Consider the following 21,766-nt stretch of genomic DNA (forward strand, 5'->3'; position numbering starts at 1 on the left):
ATTTGTAGAGCATTTCTAGTTTAAGTCGTACTCTAGGAATATCAAATAGGTATTTGTTTCTGGTGTGGTGCTCATGGGTTCTGTTACAACCTTCTAGGAAGCTTTTGAGGTCAGGATTGACATTACAGTTCAGCGTTTTATATATATAAAATACACATGAGAGGATGTGCAGTGACTTAATATCTAACATATTCAGAGATTTGAGTAAGGGTTCTGAGTGATGTCTGGGGCCAGAGTTAGATATATTCCTAATAGCAGCTTTGTGCTGAGTAATTAGAGGACGTAAATGATTTTGGGTAGTAGAACCCCAAGCACAAATACCATAGTTGAGATAAGGATAGATGAGAGAGTAATTGAGCGTCACCAGGGCAGGGCGAGGTACATAATATCTGATCTTAGAAAGAATGCCAAGAATTTTTGAAACTTTTTTTGATATATTTAGAATGTGTCCCTGGAAATTCAGCTTGTTGTCAATGAGAATACCAAGGAATTTGCCATCTACTTTCTTACAAATGTGGGTATTGTTTATCCTGTGATTTATTTAATTTGATGATTTATTGCCAAACAAAATATAGAAAGTTTTGTCAATGTTGAGGGTGAGTTTGTTGGCAGTTAGCCAGAGATTGACTTTATTTAGCTCAGTATTCACTGTGACATTTAGAGCAAGGGGGTCAGGACTGGAGTAAATGAAGGTTATGTCATCAGCAAATAGAATTAGTTTGAGGTGTTGGGAGGCATTTGGAAGGTCATTAATGTAGATGAGGAAGAGGAGAGGGCCTAGTATGCTACCATGAGGAACACCAATGTTGATGGGTAGGGTGGGAGAAATTGAATTATTCACAGAAACATACTGGAGCCTGTCAGTAAGGTAAGACTTAACCCTTTAACTGTGCAACGCGCCTGCAGGCCCATGTCTGGGGTGCGCTACGTGCCTCGGAGTATTTGTATTTTTCACGTTCCATACAAAACTCTCGCAGCTACATAGGGTTCACATCAGCTTCCTCAGGGCTCTTGTAATCAGACGCTATCTTTAAAAAAAAATCCTGGTCCACATTCGCGGGTGTGAGTGAATCAGTAGTGAGTGGGCAACCAAGGCCGACGCACATTGCATGAACTCTCAGCACTGCTGTTCAGCTTGTGACCACAGCATTGCCTAATAATGTCAAAATATTTATATAACTTGTATTATTTAACCATGATAGTATTACAGAAGAGCCTGAGTGTGATAATGACTGTGTACAATGTTCAAATATTAGTGATTCAATACTGTTCACGATGTTCACAGCACTAGCCACAGCACTACAGCATTATTTCGTCCATCTAGAAATCTTCAAACGACTTCTTAGGTTCCTTTACAAAATAAACTTGTGGTCATTTATGTATTTACAGGATATAGAGACCTGTATTGTGATAACAGCAGGATTGTGGTGATAAAAAGCGCTGTGCATAGTATTGTGGAAGGAGGAATTGTTATGAGGGAGCGAGGGAGAGAATCGAGGTAGCCTCACTGTGTGTGTGTGGCAGCCACTCTTGTTTTGCTCATCATACTAGCTTAGTGGTTCGCTATGGTGAACACATATGTACATGGGTATATACAATGTGTGTGTATATATTATAATAACAGCAACAGGAGTATGCTGGGATGATCTATTTTGGTGAGGGAGGTGACATAATCGTAGCGTCGTTTGCTGGCTGCTGTGTGATTTCTCATGCAGTGTATGGTGGCCACTGTACTGTTTGGACACAATACCAGCTTAATTGCATAGTTCTGATGAATAAAACATGTAGATAGGTATACATAACATGTGTAAATAGTGTATTACAAATAATAACAGTAGAGTGGGAGGAGCAATGTTTGTCGAGTAAGATGTTGGAGGAGTTGGGGAGTGACTGGATGTTGGAGGAGTGAGGGTGTGGCAGATGACACTCACGGAGTTCTGAGTGTGTTGATGGTGAATGTATCAACGTATATAGTGTGTGATAGTGTATAGTGTGTAAATAGACTGTATATATACATAAATTAGCATGATACAATGGAAATTGTATCATGCAATTGTATGATACAATTTCCATATGTGTACACATATGTCATGCACGTAACACAGTGTCTTCAGACAGTACAATGTTCTACTGCCATAATATTGTGTACGTGTTCATTATACATAGGATTGGCACGTAGAAGCAAATAAAATGTATTTGGAACTGTGCACAGAAAATGAACAAAAATATATTCACGGCAGTTCGCGCAACTCAGTGCCCCGGGCGTCCTACCGGCCCCGAGGGCGTACGTCACGGGCGACCATGGAATGATGATGTCACGGGCCAACTTATGGACCCCATAGCAGCCAAAGTATGTACAATTTCGACCTTCTGTTAATATACCCATACTCAGAGTTTTTGACACTTTCAAAACAAACAAAGAATTTTTTCCAGATTATTTCCTGCACAGTGAGGGGGGGGGGGGGGTTATCATATGTGGAGGCCGCGCAGTTAAGGGGTTAAGGTATTGCAGGGAATGACCTCTGACTCCATAATGATGTAATTTATGAAGAAGGTTTTGTTGGTTGACAGTATCAAAAGCCTTATGTAGGTCCACAAATAACCCAACAGGGAACTCATTTTTATCAAGAGCTGCATGTATCAAGTTAATCATGCTTATAAGTTCATCGTTAGTGCTTTTTCTGGGGTGGGGGGGGAGTCTCGTCGGCTTCCCGGAGCTATCCAGGCTGAATGGATATGTATAACTTTCTGGCATCTGTCAATGCATGGAGTTCTTGCCTACCAGGGACCACGAGCCAGAACCTGGCCCCCTCTAGAGAGAGGCACGAGCAGCAATGGCCTATAGAGACCCCCTTATGATTGGGAGTATTCTATGTGTGCCATTGACTGGGATAGGCACCCAGAAAGGTAGGCACCCCAAAACAAACCCCCTATTCTGGTAAAACTATTCGACCTAAGACCGAACAAGTTCTGTGCTTTGTGGTTTGAGCTGTCCCTTCCGGTGGTACGTGGGCCAGGAGTGATATTCCACGGTACTCGGGCTGCATGCGCTTAACCCGGAAACACAAACCGAAACTGTCTCTCTCTTTTCCGCTTGTTACAACTTGTAATAAAGTTGTAACATCTTGGCTTAACGTGTTTATGATGTATTAGAACGTTGTTACAACTTGCTATATTGGTTGTTATAACTGGTTAGGAAGTGTTGAAACTTTGTACCAACGTCGTAGTTTCAGTGTGTGTTTGGTGGGTAGGGTCACTTTCCCTAGGTGCCCTGTAAGTACTGCCCTTGGAGCCACCTTCCACAAGTCACCTCAGGATCTACCTCCGCTGTGCCATTTACTGCTCGGTACTTGGCCGCCCTTGGGGTCAGCTGGGATTTTTTCTTGCCCTTGTTTGTCTCTGGGTAGGGGGTAGTTTGCATCACTGGCAGGGGCATGGGGTACTGCACAGCTAGTTTTCACCATTAACAGCGGCCGGCTCTGTTCCGTTCGGGTACGTTGTCCTCTTGCGGGGTTTTTCTTTTGTTTTTGTTTTCTGCTTGGTGGGGGGTCTGCCTGTAGGTCCCCCATCACTGTTCTTGGGGTATATCTATATCTCTCTATCTCCACCTTGTGTTGGTGGTCCTCCCCGCTTGGCCCCCTGTGAGTGTACATGTCCTGGGGGGTTCAGCTATAGCAGTTTGTTTGGTAGTTTTGGGTGCCGGTTTGCAGTACCCTGCCTGGGCTTTCCTTAGCGTGTTACCAGGGCTAAGGACCCTGGGAAACCCCACGTGGGCTACGTGGTCTGATGGATGTGACTCCTGAGTCCCCCCTCGAATCCTGCGAGTTTGAAAGTTGCTCTGTCCCCTTGTCTCAGAGGGACACTTGTGGGTACCGACCTGTGAGATTTATATTTAATTTATATGAATTTATATTTACGTTAATTTATATACTTCGATAGCAATTTGTATGATAATGAGTGGACTGTATTTCTGCAATAATCTCAATCTCACAAATCGATCCTCTACACATTAGGGGGGGTTTATTAAATTAATATATATGCAGCCAATCAAACTACAGTATTAGACTACATACATTGAAAAGGTTCCTTATCTTATAGTACAGCAGTACAGTCCACCAGGTATAACCAGGATGTAGACACCACATTTTCCCTCTTTGAGGTAGCTTCCATCACCCTGGTAACTGATGCACAATACTTCCTCGTCTTGACCTGTTAAAAGGGCGCTAGCTGAAGCCAGAATCCTATATATGACAGGTATATCAGAGAAACACTATACATGGAACAATGACGACCTGGCTTAATTACCTTTAGTTTGAGGCTATATCATGCTCTAACCGGCTAACCCTACCCAATGACATTAATGGCCACTAATGATAGATAATGGGTTTCGGAAAGAACACTTAACTTGATTTGATGACAGCGTGTTGATAATGGTACACCTTTGGTTTCCATAACACTACGTCCAAGTAAAATTAACAGGAGCCGAATTTGCTCCCGAGAGCCTCTGGTCTAGTATCAACAATGGCCGCCCCTCCTCCCTCACTGACGCCTGGCCTACATTGTCCAGATGTCAGAAAGTGATAGAAGGGTCACATTTACTCTACTTTAATATTGATAATTAAGTTAATTTATATGAGATGTTTTTATGATGGTAAAGTCCTAAGACTAATGTATTTAAGAATAATTCCCACCATAATAGGTGGTGAATATAATAGTATGTGGTGATGATATCCCGTTTTCTATAGACGGTAATTCCACTACAAGTTACGTTTTCTATAGGTTAACTTGTTTATACAACACAGCTATTATCTGTCTGTATGATATATTAAATGGTGTCGGATTTTCCGACAACACTCACTGTTTTTGCCTCTGCCATGCTGTCTGTTGGGTCGGTGACTATTTTCACCCGGAGTCGTGCGATGTGTGTTGTCTGTACGTACTCCAATTCACCCAGGCTACTGTGCCTGATATGCGGGTGCGGGCGGCTGAGGTGTTGCATGCTTGCTTTTGGTTGCTGCAACGTGCTAGGTTGGTTGCTGCCCCGGATGCCCCGGATGCCCCGTTTTGGTTATAGGGACCCGGACTTTGGGGTGGGAGTTACTTCAGCTCTGATTCCGTCTGCTCCTCCTAGTCCTTCCCCTTCTGTTGCCCATTTGGTTCCCCCCCCCCCTTTGCTGTCGGCTCCGAAACGTCTGAGGGTTCCAGAGCCAGGGCAGGGTTTAGTTGGTTGTGCGACTCTGGGGGTCTCGGAGATGACCCCTTCCGGGGCTGCGGTGGAGGCATTAGAGCCTGGTGCTTCTGCCGGAGCTTCTAGGTCTGGCCAGTGGACTCTCTTTGTTCCAGCTTTTTTGGCGGCTCCCACATTTTCTTTGGGGGTGGGGGCTCAGGAGGACAGCTCAGCCCCGGGTCCTCAGGGCGAGGTTCCCGGGGTTGGCTTTGGGGGCCTTGGGCCCCATTGGACCCCACCTGGGGTTTTCTACCCTCTGAGTGGGGTTTGGTGTTACAAGGAGAGGGGGTTCTCTTTCGCTCCCTCCGCGTGCAGGTTCCTTCCCTCTCGGCTGCCTTGGTTGAGGAGGATTTGTGGACTCGTGGCATGCTTGCTTCGGCTCTGCGTTTTTTTTCCCTTCTTGAGCTGTCTTCGAATTGGCTTGAGTTGGATGTGGGTGTGCTTGGAGTCGCTGCCGGGCTCTTCGCGCCCATTCTGCGTGATGTTGTTTTGCGGTTCTATGCCTCTCACCTTGCGTGTCATCAGGCAGTGCTGGCTTCGTCACTGGATTCTGCCTGGGGCCCCTGGCTCTTCGTTTATCTTCACCCTTTTGCCCGTTGCCGTTTGCTGAGTCTGCTGTGCTGCAGTACCTGCCGGCGGCCTCGGTTAGTTGTTGGCCTATGTCTGAGTTGTTGTTGCTCTGGGGGGGGACGGGGGGGGCTCGCTGGAGGCCTTCCCGGAAGGGTGGTGCCAGGGCTCAGGGGTCTTTTTGTCGGGGTAGGCCTTTGGTGCCAGATTCGGGGCTGGCAACGCCTGCAGTTCCGGCTGTTGCTGATCGGCATGGGGACCACCCTGTTCGCCGCTTGGGTTCTCGCAAGGTGCGTCGGCCCTTTCGCATTCATCCTATTGATGAAGAGGCTGCTCGCCCGGTTTGCTTATGCCTGGTCCCATGATTTGTGTGCTTTTCGGGTCGTTTCGTGCGACCTGTGGTGGCGTTGGGTGGCTCCTCCTCTATCGAGGGGTTCGGGGCTGGCGGGGCAGGCCTCTTCTCCTGCGCTGCCAGGTCATCTCAGAGTGGGTTCGCTTGGGCTTGGTCGAAACGACGACGTCTTTCAGGTGGGTTTCCCGCCTGTTTCCGGTGCCGAAACGGGACTGTGCGGACCTCCGGTTCATTCTGGACTTGTCCCGTCTGAACCCGTGGGTTTTATGCCCCTCCTTCCGGATGACTACCCTGTCCCAGATCCGTCTTCTCTTGGAGAGGGGCACTTAGATGTTGTCCCTGGACCTCAAGGACGCGTATTGGCATGTCCCGGTTCATCCGGGGTTCAGGGACTGGCTCAGTTTTGTTGTGGGGCATCAAGGATATCACTTTCGTTGAATCTTTGGGTTGAATCTGGCGCCTCGCATTTTCACACACGTCACTTGGGTTGTGGTGACCCGCCTGCATCTGCTAGGTGTTCGGGTTCTGGCCTACCTCGACGACTGGCTGGTTTGGGCTCCCAGCTGGTTCGCATGTCTGCTCGCCAGGGATTTGGTTCTTTCCCAGCTCGTCGGGTTTGGGTTCTTGATGAACTGGAGGAAGTCCCATCTGGTTCCCTCTCAGGTTCAGTCTTGGCTGTAATTACCTAAGTGTAGTTACAGGATGAGAGCTACGCTCGTGGTGTCCCGTCTTCCCAGCACTCTTTGTCATATAACGCTTTGAAACTACTGACGGTCTTGGCCTCCACCAACTTCTCCCCTAACTTGTTCCAACCGTCTACCACTCTGTTTGCGAAAGTGAATTTTCTTATATTTCTTCGGCATCTGTGTTTAGCTAGTTTATATCTATGACCTCTTGTTCTTAAAGTTCCAGGTCTCAGGAAATCTTCCCTAATGGTTTTATCAGTGTCTGGTTTGGGATGCTCGCACTGCTTCCTTGTCTCTTGCTCTGGCAAATACTTTTGCTCGAGAGTTTGTGTGGGAGCCTGAATTTTGCCATGTTTGTCTTTTGTCAATTTTTGTCTACCCGCCGGGTCGGGTGTGGCTTCGTCGGCTGTTCTGGTTCCTACGGGGACGGCCCTTCCGCCTCTCTCGCAATCATTGGGTTTGGCCTCTGGGGGCTTTGTGTCGGTTGCTGCGTCGCCGGCTTCCTCTTCGGGTTTTTCAGGGTTCGGTGCCTTGGCTTTCCCAAGCCATCGCTCAATGTGTACACGGACGTGTCGTCTCTTGGCTGGGGGCTTGTGACCAGTGCTCACCAGGCCGGCCAGGGGCGGTGGGGTCCATCCATCCGTCGGGCTAACAGCACAGTCCGGGAGTTCGCGGCGGTGTGGATGTCGCTCCAGAGGGTTTGAGTCGCTTGCGGATCGACGATCTGGCTCCATTCGGACTGCTCCCCGGTGGTTCATTGCCTGAACTGTGGGGGTTCAATGCAGTCCTTGGCTCTTTGGGGCTGGTCGCTTCGGGTGACTTGTCTGCTGAGTTCTCGGGGTTTGGCTCTCCTGGCGGTTCACATCCGGGGGAGTGTCCAACGTACTGGCAGACGGTCTGTCACAGTTCCTTCCCCTTTCAACGGAATGGACGGACGATGCCGACTCTTTCCGGTCGGCCAAGCGGACAGCACGCTGGATTTGTGATCCAGTGGTCCCGGGGTCGATCCCGGGCGCTGGCAAGAAACAATGGGCAGAGTTTCTTTTACCCTATGCCCCTGTTACCTAGCAGTAAAATAGGTACCTGTGTGTTAGTCAGCTGTCACAGGCTGCTTCCTGGGGGGTAGAGGCCTGGTCAAGGACCGGGTCGCGGGGACACTAAAAGCCCCGAAATCATCTCAAGATAACCTCAAGATAACCTTTCAGTTGGCTATGAAGGATGTTCGGGACTCCGGACGTGGATCTCTTCACATCGGCGTGTTCGAGGCGTCTCCTGGTATATGTGGTGCCTCCTGGTACACGTGGCACCTTTCTCCGACTGCGAGGCCGTTGGGGTCGACACCTTCAGGTAGGACTGGGCGAGGTGGAAGTTACCTTTACCTCTTTCCCCCCTGTTCCGCTGTTGCTCCAGGTCCTGGCTCGCTTGGAGACTTACATGGGACGAGTTGTCCTTCAGGCTTCATAGTGGCCGGCCCAGCCTTGGTTTCAGGCACTGCTTGCCCGGTGTCCGAACCCAAGGGTCTTCCCGTGGCTCCGCCTCTTTCAGCAGATCGGTCCAGCCCTGTACGAGGCTGGTTCGGTCTTCTCCTCGAGTCTTCACGTCTGGTGTTTTTGACTCGGGTTTATCATTCCTTGTATGGTGCACAGGTGGCTTCGTTGTTGGTTTCCCGCCTGCGTGCTTCGTCTCAGCAGCAGTATGAAGTTTCCTGGCGGTCCTTCTGGTTTTTCCTATCACTGCATAGGTATTCTTCGGTCTCTGATAGGGTTATTCTGTCCTTTCTCTCTTGGTTGTTTCAGGACCGTCATCTTATGCCGAATACTGTCGCCTCGTATCATGCGGCGTTGGCGGAGCCGCTTCAGCTTGCTTTCGGTGTTGATGTTACTTCTGCCCCGTGCGAAGTGTGTGCCGTCCCTCTGTGCCATATCGACTGTTTCGCACAGTATCACAGTCTCCAGGACTACTAAATGTGTAATTCTTTTGTAAATAAATGTACATATCAAGTTGATTTTTGTGTTTATATTGAAAAAAAAAAACAAATACATTGAATATTTCCTGTAAACTATACCATTTTGGTGGGCACACTTGTGACATTAATATGTGAGCGCCTAGTGAGTTTATACCATTTTTATTATAATACAACGTCTAGTGGTAATAAATGGAACAATACTAGCGAAATTTTTTTGTGTAAAATGACCCAAGAATACTGTAAATCCGCGAAAATAAATTCGCGGCAACTCGGGTCGCCTGAGTGGTTGTGAGTGACGGCTGCCTGACGCAGCACCCTTGAGTGCTCACGTTCTGTGACGTCATCGGCCAACTTGCCGGCTCAATTGTGTTATTGTTATATACAATAGAATTTTTTCATTATTTTTCCCGTGCTCAGGGGACACAAATTAACATGTTTAGAAGACGAAAAAAAATGTTTAATTTTTTTTCTTGCGCACAGGGGTGTAAATGTCCTCAGGACCCCTGAGCAGTGGAAAGGTTAAAGAATTCTGATAAAGAAAGGGATCTAGGGGTGGTTCTAGATAGAAAATTGTCACCTGAGAACCACATAAAGAACACTGTGCGAGGAGCCATGCTACACTTTATAAGTTAGCAACTTTATAACTACACGCGCCTGAAGGTTCAGAATTTCTTTTAAATACATGGAAGGTAAAATACTAAAGAAATTGTTCGCGACTTTTGTTAGACCAAAGCTGGACTATGCAAGCGGTTGTATGGTGCCCATATCTTAACCCTTAAACCTTGCAAATCATATATATATATATGAGTTCAGTGACAAAACCAAAACCGCACACATCATATATATATGATTTCGCATCTAGAGCTATAATTTAAACACCCTGCTTGGGATAGGGGCAGCTATAGTACAGCCACGACCGATAGTTGCCAGATGCCACCTAGAAAAAAATCCAGGCCAACATTCTTGGTTGTAAGAGCTTCAGTATTGAGCAAGCCACTAAGGCTGGCACACACAGCATGAGCTCAGCACCTCTGTTCAGCTTGTGACCACAGCATCGCCTACAAATGCCATAATATATATAATACTGTTATTATTTAGTGATGATAGTATTACAGAAGACCCCTGACTGTGATAAAACTGACCAGGATTCTGATAATAGCAGGATTGTGGTGATATTTAGCACTGTGCTCCATGGAGGGAGGAGTAAGGCTATGGGAGGGAGGGTAGTGGCGTCGTCTTCTGACTGTGTGTGGCCACCTTTTATTGAGTGCACTCACCATACCAGCTTAGTGGTTCGCTATGGTGAACACAAATGTAGATACTTATATATAACGTGTGTATAGAGGGTATTAACAGGAATAGGAGTAGGTTGGGAGCCGCCATTTTGGTGAGGGAGGTGCGTCGTCTGCACGACTTATCATGTTGTTTACTGGTGGCCACTATGGTCTTCGGGCACCATACCAGCATATTTGTACAGGTATGGTGAATATAACAGCTAGATACTTATATTTAATGTGTGTATATAGCATAATAACACCACAAACAATATTGTTGGAGGAGAAATATTAGTGCATCTGGCCTTGAGGGCGGGCCGCCACCAGCTGACGTGTGTGAGTAGCTACGTCATTGTGCCTTTACTCACCATACGAGCTTAGATGTACAGTTATGGTGAACAATACATGTAAATACTTATATATAACGTCTGTGTATAGTGAATAAAAGCAAAAACAGTATTGTGGGAGGAAAATGAGGGCGAGTGAGGTGTTGTTGAGGGAGGGAGTGGCAGCGAGTGACTGGCTGGTGTGTGGCGGTCACTCCTCGTTACATTTTGACTCACAGTACCAACTTAGTGGTTCGTTATGGTGAGCAAAACATGCAGATACTTATATATATCCTGTGTATATAGTGTAATAAAAGCAAAACTATTTGTTTATTGTTTTATGAACATAATAATTGAATCACTTATATGCACACCATAATTTTGAGTACAGCGATGGTTCACACATTTTATTATATAAATATATCACAATTCACTTTATTGAATAATATTACTGCAAAAAAACTAAGAAAAAATCAGAGACATTGAAATAATTAGGTAATAATATATTTGTGGCAACTGCCGCCTGACAGCTCGAGCGGAGTAGACCTCATCTGGCAAAGGCTCTGTCAACGCCCCTTATTTGCCACACTTCCGAACCCTATTGCTGCTAAAATATGCCACCTACGATTTTTTTTTATTTTTTCGGTGATCAGAGAACAAAAATTAAGACGAAAGAAATTTTTGGATTTTTTTTTTTGTTGCACCTGTGGGTGTTAAATCCATTTGGACCCTTAGCGGTTTGAGGGTTAAGCTGCTAAGGGGTCCTGAGGAGATTTACACCCCTGTGCGCAAGAAAAAAAAATCTAAAAAATTATTTCGTCTTCTAAAAATGTTAATTTGTGTTCCCTGAGCACAGGAAAAAAATCGTAGGTGACATATTTTGGGTGCAATAGACCGAGGAAGTCTGGCAAAATGTGGGTGTTGACAGAGCAGTCGTCAGAGCTGGTCAGCGTCACCCGAGCTGACAGGTACCCTTAATCCTCATACCCTTTACCTCATACCCTTACTCACTAGACCTACTAGAATCACCGATAGTACTGCCACGACTCTAGATCACATCTGGACCATCATAACCTCTCCGCTTACTTCAGTTATAATCACTGATAGCACTACAGACCATTACCCCACATTTCTCTTTACTAACATTAACAAACCACCTCTAGAGTCAAGGGAGTTAAGCTTTAGGCTGCACAATGAAACTGCTATAGACAATTTTATAACTGGTGCTGATAATGTCAACTGGGAGTCTGAGTTAGGTAACATAGGGGACATCAACTAGCAGTGCAATCTTTTCTCCAAAAACTCTTAGCCTTTATAACACCACTGTCCTATGCTTACAAAACAAGTCACAACCAAAAGGCTGAACAATCCTTGGCTTACAAAGGGAATACTTAAATCCATTAATAAAAAACATGACCTTGAGAAGAAGTATAGGTTAGGAACCGTCTCCAAAGAATTTTAAAAGAATTACTCGTTATTGCTATCTAAAATAATTAGACGAGCCAAAACTAAATACTACGAAGATAAATTTACCCAAATAAAGAGCAACATTAAAAAAACTTGGAGCACAATTTCACAAATATTGGGATCAAAGAAGATTTTAAATAACAAACCAACACTCCTGTCCAATAACGATGGTCAGCTTTCAGCCTCTGACTCTGCTATTGAGTTCAATAGGTTCTTCTCTTCCATTGGGTCATCCCTTGCAAACGATATTCCATTTTCCAGTACTGATGTTAGGGACTATCTTACAGGTAACTATCCACAGTCTCTGTACCTAAAGCCTACTAATTCCACTGACGTCAATGAGATAATCCTTTCCCTTAAAACCAAGTCTAGTGCCCTTGAGGAGATACCAATTTAATTTACAAAAAAAGCCTCCAGATCTTTAGCCTCTGCTATTGCATTGCTCTTCAGCAAGTCACTTGAACTCCAAACCTTTCCAGATATTCTAAAAAATACGAGAGTAACCCCTGTCCACAAATGTGGTGATCTCACAGATGTTAACAACTACAGACTCATATCAATCCTGCCTAACTTGTCAAAAATATTTGAAAAACTAATCTGCAAGCAGCTTTACTCTTATCTAGCCAAACACAATATACTTAGCTCTTGTCAATATGGCTTCAGACACAAAAAAAAGCACTAACGATGCACTTATTAGTATGATTAACTTGATTCATGCAGTTCTTGATAAAAATGAGTTAACTGTTGGGTTATTTGTGGACCTGCATAAGGCTTTTGACACTGTTAACCACCAAAACCTTCTTAAATTACATCATTATGGAGTCAGAGGACACTCCCTGCAATACCTCAAATCTTACCTTACTGACAGGCTCCAGTATGTTTCTGTGAATAATTCAATTTCTCCCACCCTACCCATCAACATTGGTGTTCCTCAGGGCAGCATACTTGGCCCTCTCCTCTTTCTCATCTACATTAACCCCTTAACTGCGTTGCCTCCAAATATGACACCCCCGCAGTGCGCAGGAAATAAATTCTCTGGAAAAAATTCTTTTTTCTTTTTAACCCTTCAATTGCGCATCGCATCATATGATGCTTTGACCGACTTGCAGTAAATTGCGCATCGCATCATATGATGCTTTGGAGTACTACGCAAGATTTAAACGGCCCGCGGATACACGGGGTTCACCACACCTTCATCAGGGCTCTTGTAAACAGACGCCATTTTTAAAAAATATCGTGGGCCAAACTCCAGGGTGTTAGGGGCCTCAGTATTGAGTGAGCTACCAAGCCTGACGCACGCAGCATGAGCTCACAGCACTGCTGTTCAGCTTGTGACCACAGCATCGCCTATAAATGCCATAATATACTTGTTCATGCTATTATGTAGCTATGGTGAACACAAATGTAGATACTTATATGTAACGTGTGTATAGTGTGAGATAACAGCGAGAGTAGGAGGTTGGGAGCCGCCATTTTGGTGAGGGAGGAGCGTCGTCTGCAGGACTTATCATGTTGTTTACTGATGACCACGATGGTCTTTGGGCACCATATCAGTTTACTTGTACAAGTATGGTGAATAAAACAGGTAGATATTTATATATAATGTGTGTATATAGCGTAATAACACCACAAACAGTATTGTTGTAGGAGAAATATTAGTGCGTCTGGCCTTGAGGGCAGCCGCTACCAGCTGACTGTGTGAGTAGCTACGTCTCTCTGCCTTTACTCACCATACAAGCTTAGATGTACAGTTATGGTGAACAAAACATGTAAATACTTATATATAACGTCTGTATATGAAAGCAAAAACAGTATGGTGGGTGGAGAATGGTGGCAAGGCAGGTGAGGTGAGGTGAGGGAGGGAGTGGCAGCCAGTGGCAGCCAGTCACTGCTGGCCACTGCCACTGCCACTCAGCATACCAACCTAGTGGTTTGTCATGGTGAACAAAACATGCAGATACTTATATATAACCTGTGTATATAGTGTAATAACCGACAAAGTATTTGTTCACTGTTTGATGAACATAATTGAATCAACAATACGCACACCATATTTTTGAGTACAGCGATGATTCACTCATTTTATTATATGAATATATCACACTACACACTATTGAATAATATTACAGCAAAAAAACTACGAAAAATCAATCAGAGACATTGAAATAATTAGGTAATTATCTCTTTGTGGCAACTCTGGCCTGACTGCTGGCGATCAACAGACCGCCTTGGGACGCACGCTGAGTCAGCGCCTGATTTTTGTCACACTTCCCCGCCCTATAGTGGGCAATATATGCCACTTACGATTTTTTTATTATTTTTCCCGTGATCAGTGAACACAAATTAACAGGTTAGGAAGAAAAAATAATTTTTTATATTTTTTTTGGTATGCGCCTGTGGGTGTCAAATGGTATATAGCTATGCGCCATTTAAGGGTTAAGGTGTCAGAAACCATTCCCTCAGTATGGGTATGTAGAAAAAAAATCGAAATTGTACTTACTTTGGCTGCTATGGGGTCCGTAAGTTGGGGCATGATGTCATCATTCCCTGTTCGCCCGTGATGTACGCTCCCGGGGCCAGTAGGGCGCTCGGGGCGGGGCGCGCGATTTGCCGCGAATATATTTTCGTTCATTTTTTTCCGCACAGTTCCAAATACATTTTATTTGTTTTTACGTGCTAATCCTATGTATAGTGAACATGTAAACTATATTATGGCAGTAAAACATCCGTACTGTCCGAAGACACTGTGTTACGTGCATGACACTTGTGTACACATATGCAGCACATATTTACTATGTATCATGCTAATTTATGTATATATATAACAATCTATTTACACACTATACACTGTCACACACTATATACATTCACCATCAACACAATCAGAACACCGCGAGTGAGAGCTGCCACACCCAGCAGCCCTCCCTCACTTCTCCAACATTGTATTCGCCAACTTTGCCCCTCCTATCATACAGTTATTCACACCAATGTTTCATGTTCATTTATGTATATTTACAACATATGTACACACTATATACATTTACCATCAACACATTCAGAACATCGCGTAGTAGCTGCTTCGTATGGGCCAATAGGAGCTGCCTCGTATGGGCCAATAGGAGCTGCCTCGTATGGTCCAATAGGAGCTGCCTCATATGGGCCAATAGGAGCTGCCTCGTATGGGCCAATAGCAGCTGCCTCGTATATGCCAATAGCAGCTGCCTCGTATGGGCAATAGGAGCTGCCTCGTATGGGCCGATAGGAGCATTTGGCCATGAACACATTCAGAACACCTTGAGTGAGAGCAGCCACACCCAGCCAGTCTCCCTCACTCCAACATCTTACTCGCCAACATTGCTCCTCCCACCATACTTTTATAGTTCTTATTACACATGTTCTATATACCTATCTACATGTTTTATTTACCAGAACTATGCAAGTAAGCCGGTATTGTGTTCAAACAGTACAGTGGCCACTATACACTGCATCAAAAATCACACAGCAGACGACGCTACGATTACGTCACCTCCCTCACCAAAATAGCTCCTCTCAACATTCTCCTCTTGCTGTTCTTACACTATATACACACACTATATATACCCATGTACATATGTGTTGCCCATAGCGAACCACTAAGCTAGTATGGTGAGCAAAACAAGAGTGGCAGCCACACACACACAATGAGGCTACCTCAATTCTCGCCCTCCCTCCCTCACCAAAATTCCTCCTTCCACAATACTACGCACAACGCTAATTATAACCACAATCCTGCTATTATCACAATCCTGGTCACTAATTCCTGTAAATGAATAATTGACCACACGTTTCTTTTGAAAAGGATCCTAAGAAATCATTTGAAGATTCATAGATGGACGAAATAATGCTGTGGTGCTGTAGCTAGCGCTGTGAACATCGTGAACAGCATTGAATCACTGATATTTGAACATTGTACCCAGTCATTATCACACTCAGGCTCTTCTATAACACTATCATAGCTAAATAATACAAGTTATATATATATTTTGACATTATTAGGCGATGCTGTGGTCACACGCTGAACAGCAGTGCTGTGCGCTCATGCTGCGAGCGCCAGCCTTGGTTGTCACACACTACTGAGGCTCCCACCCCCCGGGAATGTGGACCACGATTTTTTTTAAAGATGGCGTCTGTTTACAAGAGCCCTGAGGAAGCTGATGTGAACCCCATGTAGCCTCGGGAGTTTTGAATGGAACCTGAAAAGTACAAATACCCGGAGGCGCGTTGCGCAAACTAGACGTGAGCCTGCAGGCGCGTTGTGCAGTTTAAGGGTTAATGACCTTCCAAATGCCTCCCAACACCTCAAACCAATTCTATTTGCTGACGACACAACCTTCATTTACTCCAGTCCTGACCCCCTTGCTCTAAATGCCACAGTAAATACTGAGCTAAATAAAGTACATCTTTGGCTAACTGCCAACAAACTCACCCTTAACATTGATAAAACTTTCTATATTTTGTTTGGCAATAAATCCTCTAATCAAATAAATCTCAAAATAAACAATACCCAAATTTGTAACAAATTAGATGGCAAATTCCTTGGCGTTCTCATTGCTACAAGCTGAATTTCCAGGGACACATTCTAAATATATAAAAAAAAGTTTCAAAAACTGTTGGCATTCTTTCTAAGATCAGATATTATGTACCCCGCCCTGCCCTGGCGACTCTCTATTACTCCCTCATCTATCCATATCTCAACTATGGTATTTGTGCTTGGGGTTCTACTACCCAAAATCATTTACATCCTCTAATTACTCAACACAAAGCTGCTATTAGGACAATATCCCACTCTGGCCCCAGACATCACTCGGTACCCCTACTCAAATTTCTGAATATGTTAGATATTAAGTCACTGCACATTCTCTCATGTGTATTATACATATATAAAACGCTGAACTGTAATGCCAATCTTGACCTCAAAAGCTTCATTGAAGGTACCACACCAGAAATAAATACAGTTTTGATATTCCAAGAGTACGACTTAATTAAACTAGAAATGCTTTACAAATCAAGGGACCCAGAATGTGGAATGACCTTCCCAACCATGTTAAAGTCTGTACCCCTCTCAACCAGTTTAAGATAAAAACGAAGCACTACCTAATAAATTCCCTGTAACCTACCTTACCCCTCTATTGTCAATCCATGTCTGTTTTTTTTAAACAATGCTGTTTGTCGACCTAATTATATTTGTGCTGCTTTTTCAGCCATGTTCCCCCTTTTTTATCTCTATTTTTATTTGTTCTCAACACATTTTATTCTTTATACTCAATTAGTATTACGATTTAGTCATTAATGTTTTTCATGCCCGAAACGCTTTGCGTAATAGTGGCTTGAGGCATTGTTTGTACTAGCTCTATCTATAATTCCATCAATCTTTGTAAAATCTCTTGTATGTATGTACCTTACCTAAATAAACATTATTATTATTATTATAGGTGGGAGTTGCCACAAAGATATTATCACCTAATTATTTCAATGTCACTGATTTTTTCTTATTTTTTGTTTGCAGTAATATTATTCAATAGTGTGTATTGTGATATATTTATATAATAAAAGGGGTGAATCATCGCTATACTCAAAAGTATGGTGTGCATATTAGTGATTCAATTATTGTTTATAAAATAGTAAACAAATAGTTTTGCTGTTATTACACTCTATACACAGGTTATATATAAGTATCTGCATGTTTTTTTCACTATAACGATCCACTAAGTTTGTATTGTGAGTCGAAAAGTAACGAGGAGTGACCGCTACACACCAGCCTGCCACTCGTTGCCACTCCCTCAACAACGCCTCACTCGCCCACTTTCTCCTCTCACCATCCTGTTTTATATTTTATTCACAATATACAGACGTTATATATAAATATCTACATGTTTTGTTCAACACAACTGTACAACTAAGCTGATATAGTTCAGGCACTAAGAGTCGTCGCTACACACAGTCAGCTGGCGGCTCCCTCACTCATTTAAGGTCACATGCACTAAACTTTCTCCCCAACAATACTGTTTGTGGTGTTATTACACTATATTCAGACGTTATATATAAGTATGTATATGTTCTGTTCACCACAACTGTACAACTAAGCTGATATAGTTAGTTCAGGCACTAAGAGACGTCGCTACACAGTCAGCTGGCGGCTGCCTCCCCTCACTCATTCAAGGTCACACATACTAAATTTCTCCCCCAACAATACTGTTTGCAGTGTTATTACACTATATATACACATTATATATAAGTATCTACTTGCTGTATGCACCGTAACTGTACACCTAAGCTTGTAGAGTGCCCAAAGAGCATAGTGGCCACCCTGTACACAGCCAGACAAATCATGCAGACGATGTCCCCTCCGTCACCCAAATGACGTAGACAAATGACACCCTCCTCCCAACATAATCCTTTTGCTGTTATTACACTAATACACACATTATATATATAAGTATCTGCATTTGTGTTCACCATAGAGAACCACTGAGCTGGTATGGTGAATGCAGACAATAACAGGTGGCCACACAGTAAACGATGCTATCTCTCTTCGTCCCTCAGCATCACTCCTCCCACAGCACCAATTATCACAACAGTCTTGCTATCATCACAATCCTGGTCATTTTTATCACAGTCAGGGGGTCCTCTGTAATATTGTCATCGCTAAATAATAGCAGTTATATATTTATTTTGACATTTTTCGGCGATGCTGCGGTCACAAGCTGAACAGTAATGCTGTTCTCTCATGCTGCGTGCGCCATCCTTGGTTGCTCCAATTTACTATGGCTATTACCTGGTTGATACCTGGTTGATGGGGTTTAGAAAAGAGCAATGCAAAAGATGTACAGTGACCACAACACAGCAGTTGCAACATCAGGATCTGTGGGTTGGTACAAGAATTCAACCAACTACGAACCACTTAGTTTGATGAAAGGGAACAGTAAAGCAACAGAAGTACACTTACATCGCATCAGGCTTGGATACCCGTGTGCATGGGAAATAGGCTTACAGGTTCCGGAAGATGAGAGGAAATGTCAGCACAGTGGAGAAATGCCCGACAGACCACTGGAACATTATCTAACACAGTGCACAGTTACAAACCCATTAAGATTTCAACTTAGATTCAACAGAGCTGAAGAAATTGTTAAACATATATGGCAAAATCTTACTGAAGCGACCATACGAGTCATAAATACTCATACTCCCCCCAAGTAAAACAGAAACAAGCAACACTTGGTGGGCCAGCCAGAGGCTTAGGGCCCGCGCAGGAATATCCCTGCAAAACAAAAAAACAAAATAAAAAAGTACTGTGGCTCTCACACCCGGAGAATATTGCCCACAATTTTTTTTTAAATGACATCTGTTTACAAGAGCCCTGAGGAAGCTAATGTGAACCCTGTGTAATCACGGGCCATTTGAATCGTGACTGGCACCTATGGCGTATATATACACCATGGGCACCGTGGGACATGTTACTCATGGCGTATATATATATGCCATGCACAGTTTAAGGGTTAAGAAGCACATCAACAAACTAGAAAAGGTGCAAAAACATGCCAGTAAGTGGCGCCCCGAACTGAAGGACAACAGCTACGAGGAGAGGTTAGAAGCATTAAATATGCAAAACTAGAAGATAGAAGAAAAGAGGTGATATGATCACTACGTATAAAATAGTACCGGGAATCGATAAAATTGATAGGGAAAAATTCCTGAGACCCGGAATTTCAAGAACAAGAGGTCATATATTTAAACTAACGAAATAAAGCTGCTGGAGAAATATAAGAAAATTCACTTTTATAAACAGAGTGATAGGCAGCTGGAACAAATTAGGTGTGAAAGTGGTGGAGGCCAAAACTGTCAGTAATTTCAAAGCGTTATATGACAAAGAGTGCTGGGAAGACGGGACTCCACGAACGTAGCTCTCATCCTGTACCTACACTTAGGTAATTACCACGTACCAGCGACCGACTGCGCTCAGCACAGCGCTAACCCAATCATTGACTGAGGATGAAATTCATCAGGAAGTGTTCCAGGAGGGTGATGAACCTGATATTGATGACTCAGACATAGATGAAAACTTCACACAGCTAAAAGATGTGGACACGACCGATGATTAGAGTGAACATGTGGGTGCCATGAGGGTCAGGCATAGCCTCTCCAACCAGTTCTCGCAAATTCGTAAAGTCAATATTGACTTATTAACTACGTGCATAGGTGATATACTAAACATAATAGATACCCTTAAAAAGATTCATAGAAAACACCGACCTTACCTAACCTTGTTAGTATCTTAAGATAAGCATCTTATTGCTTCGTAATTACAATTATTACCTAACCTATAATAGGTATAGGTTAAGTAATAATTGTAATTATGAAGCAATAAGATGCTTATCTTAAGATACTAACAAGGTTAGGTAAGGTCGGTGTTTTCTATGAATCTTTTTAAGGGTATCTATTATGTTTAGTATATCACCTATGCACGTAGTTAATAAGTCAATATTGACTTTACGAATTTGCGAGAACGGGTTGAGCCTCTCACCCGTGCCTCCTCGCCCACACTCAACACCACTTCGCGCCCAACCACATAGGTCATGTGTTACTGTGCAACATGATGATGTTTTGGGTGACGAGTCTGAGGAAGGTGAATAATTTTCACCTTCAAGTGACGTGTTGCCAAGCGACGTTTTGTCGCGTCAGCAGCATCTCGCCCAGCACTGCCGAATGGCACCTCATGGCGACAGTAAAGAACAGAAGACAGCAGGTGTATTTGTGTGGCATGATGGGAAAGATTTTGTTCCAGAAACTCCCGCCTTTGACGATACAGTTGTTGGAATTACAGGCCTTTTCCCTGATGATGGTGATGAAATGTGTGAAATGGACGTCTGTCCGCATATTTTGATGAGCCGCTCATGGAACATATTGTTCAGAAAATGAACAAATGCACTGCTGATCTCATTGGTGAGGAGTTATCAGATTTTTCATGATTACAGCATTAGAAAGATACAACCGTAGGGGAAATGTGTGTACTCGCCTAATTGTACTCACCTAATTGTGCTTGCGGGGGTTGAGCTCTGGCTCTTTGGTCCCGCCTCTCAACCGTCAATCAACTGGTGTACAGATTCCTGAGCCTACTGGGCTCTATCATATCTACATTTGAAACTGTGTATGGAGTCAGCCTCCACCACATCACTTCCTAGTGCATTCCATTTACTAACTACTCTGACACTGAAAAAGTTCTTTCTAATGTCTCTGTAGCTCATTTGGGTACTCAGCTTCCACCTGTGTCCCCTTGTTTGCGTCCCTCCAGTGTTGAATGGTTCATCCTTGTTTACCCGGTCGATTCCCCTGAGGATTTTGTAGGTTGTGATCATGTCCCCCCTTACTCTTCTGTCTTCCAGTGTCGTAAGGTGCATATCCCGCAGCCTTTCCTCATAACTCATGCCTCTTAGTTCTGGGACTAGTCTAGTAGCATACCTTTGGACTTTTTCCAGCTTCGTCTTGTGCTTGACAAGGTACGGGCTCCATGCTGGGGCCGCATACTCCAGGATTGGTCTTCCATATGTTGTGTACAAGATTCTGAATGATTCCTTACACAGGTTCCTGAACGCCGTTCTGATGTTAGCCAGCCTCGCATATGCCACAGACGTTATTCTCTTTATGTGGGCTTCAGGAGACAGGTTTGGTGTGATATCAACTCCTAGATCTTTGTCTCTGTCTGTTTCATTAAGTACTTCATCTCCTATTCTGTATCCTGTGTCTGGCCTCCTGCTTCCACTGCCTAGTTTCATTACTTTGCATTTACTCGGGTTGAACTTCAACAGCCATTTGTTGGACCATTCACTCAGTCTATCTAGGTCATCTTGTAGCCTCCTACTATCAA

At 44.0% G+C, this 21,766-nt stretch overlaps 1 protein-coding gene across 1 annotated transcript in view; it reads right to left on the reverse strand.

Annotated features, from left to right (window-relative positions):
• Positions 1-7,608: 7,608 nt before the first annotated feature.
• The window catches only part of LOC138356663 (uncharacterized), a 52,410-nt gene continuing 38,252 nt past the window's right edge, over positions 7,609-21,766 (reverse strand). The window contains exon 11 of the mRNA XM_069312854.1: positions 7,609-7,847. Coding sequence (XP_069168955.1) covers positions 7,609-7,847 — 239 coding nt within the window. The remainder of the gene's footprint in view (positions 7,848-21,766) is intronic.

The sequence above is a fragment of the Procambarus clarkii genome, chromosome 73 (assembly GCF_040958095.1).
Source record: "Procambarus clarkii isolate CNS0578487 chromosome 73, FALCON_Pclarkii_2.0, whole genome shotgun sequence".
Taxonomy (NCBI): domain Eukaryota; kingdom Metazoa; phylum Arthropoda; class Malacostraca; order Decapoda; family Cambaridae; genus Procambarus; species Procambarus clarkii.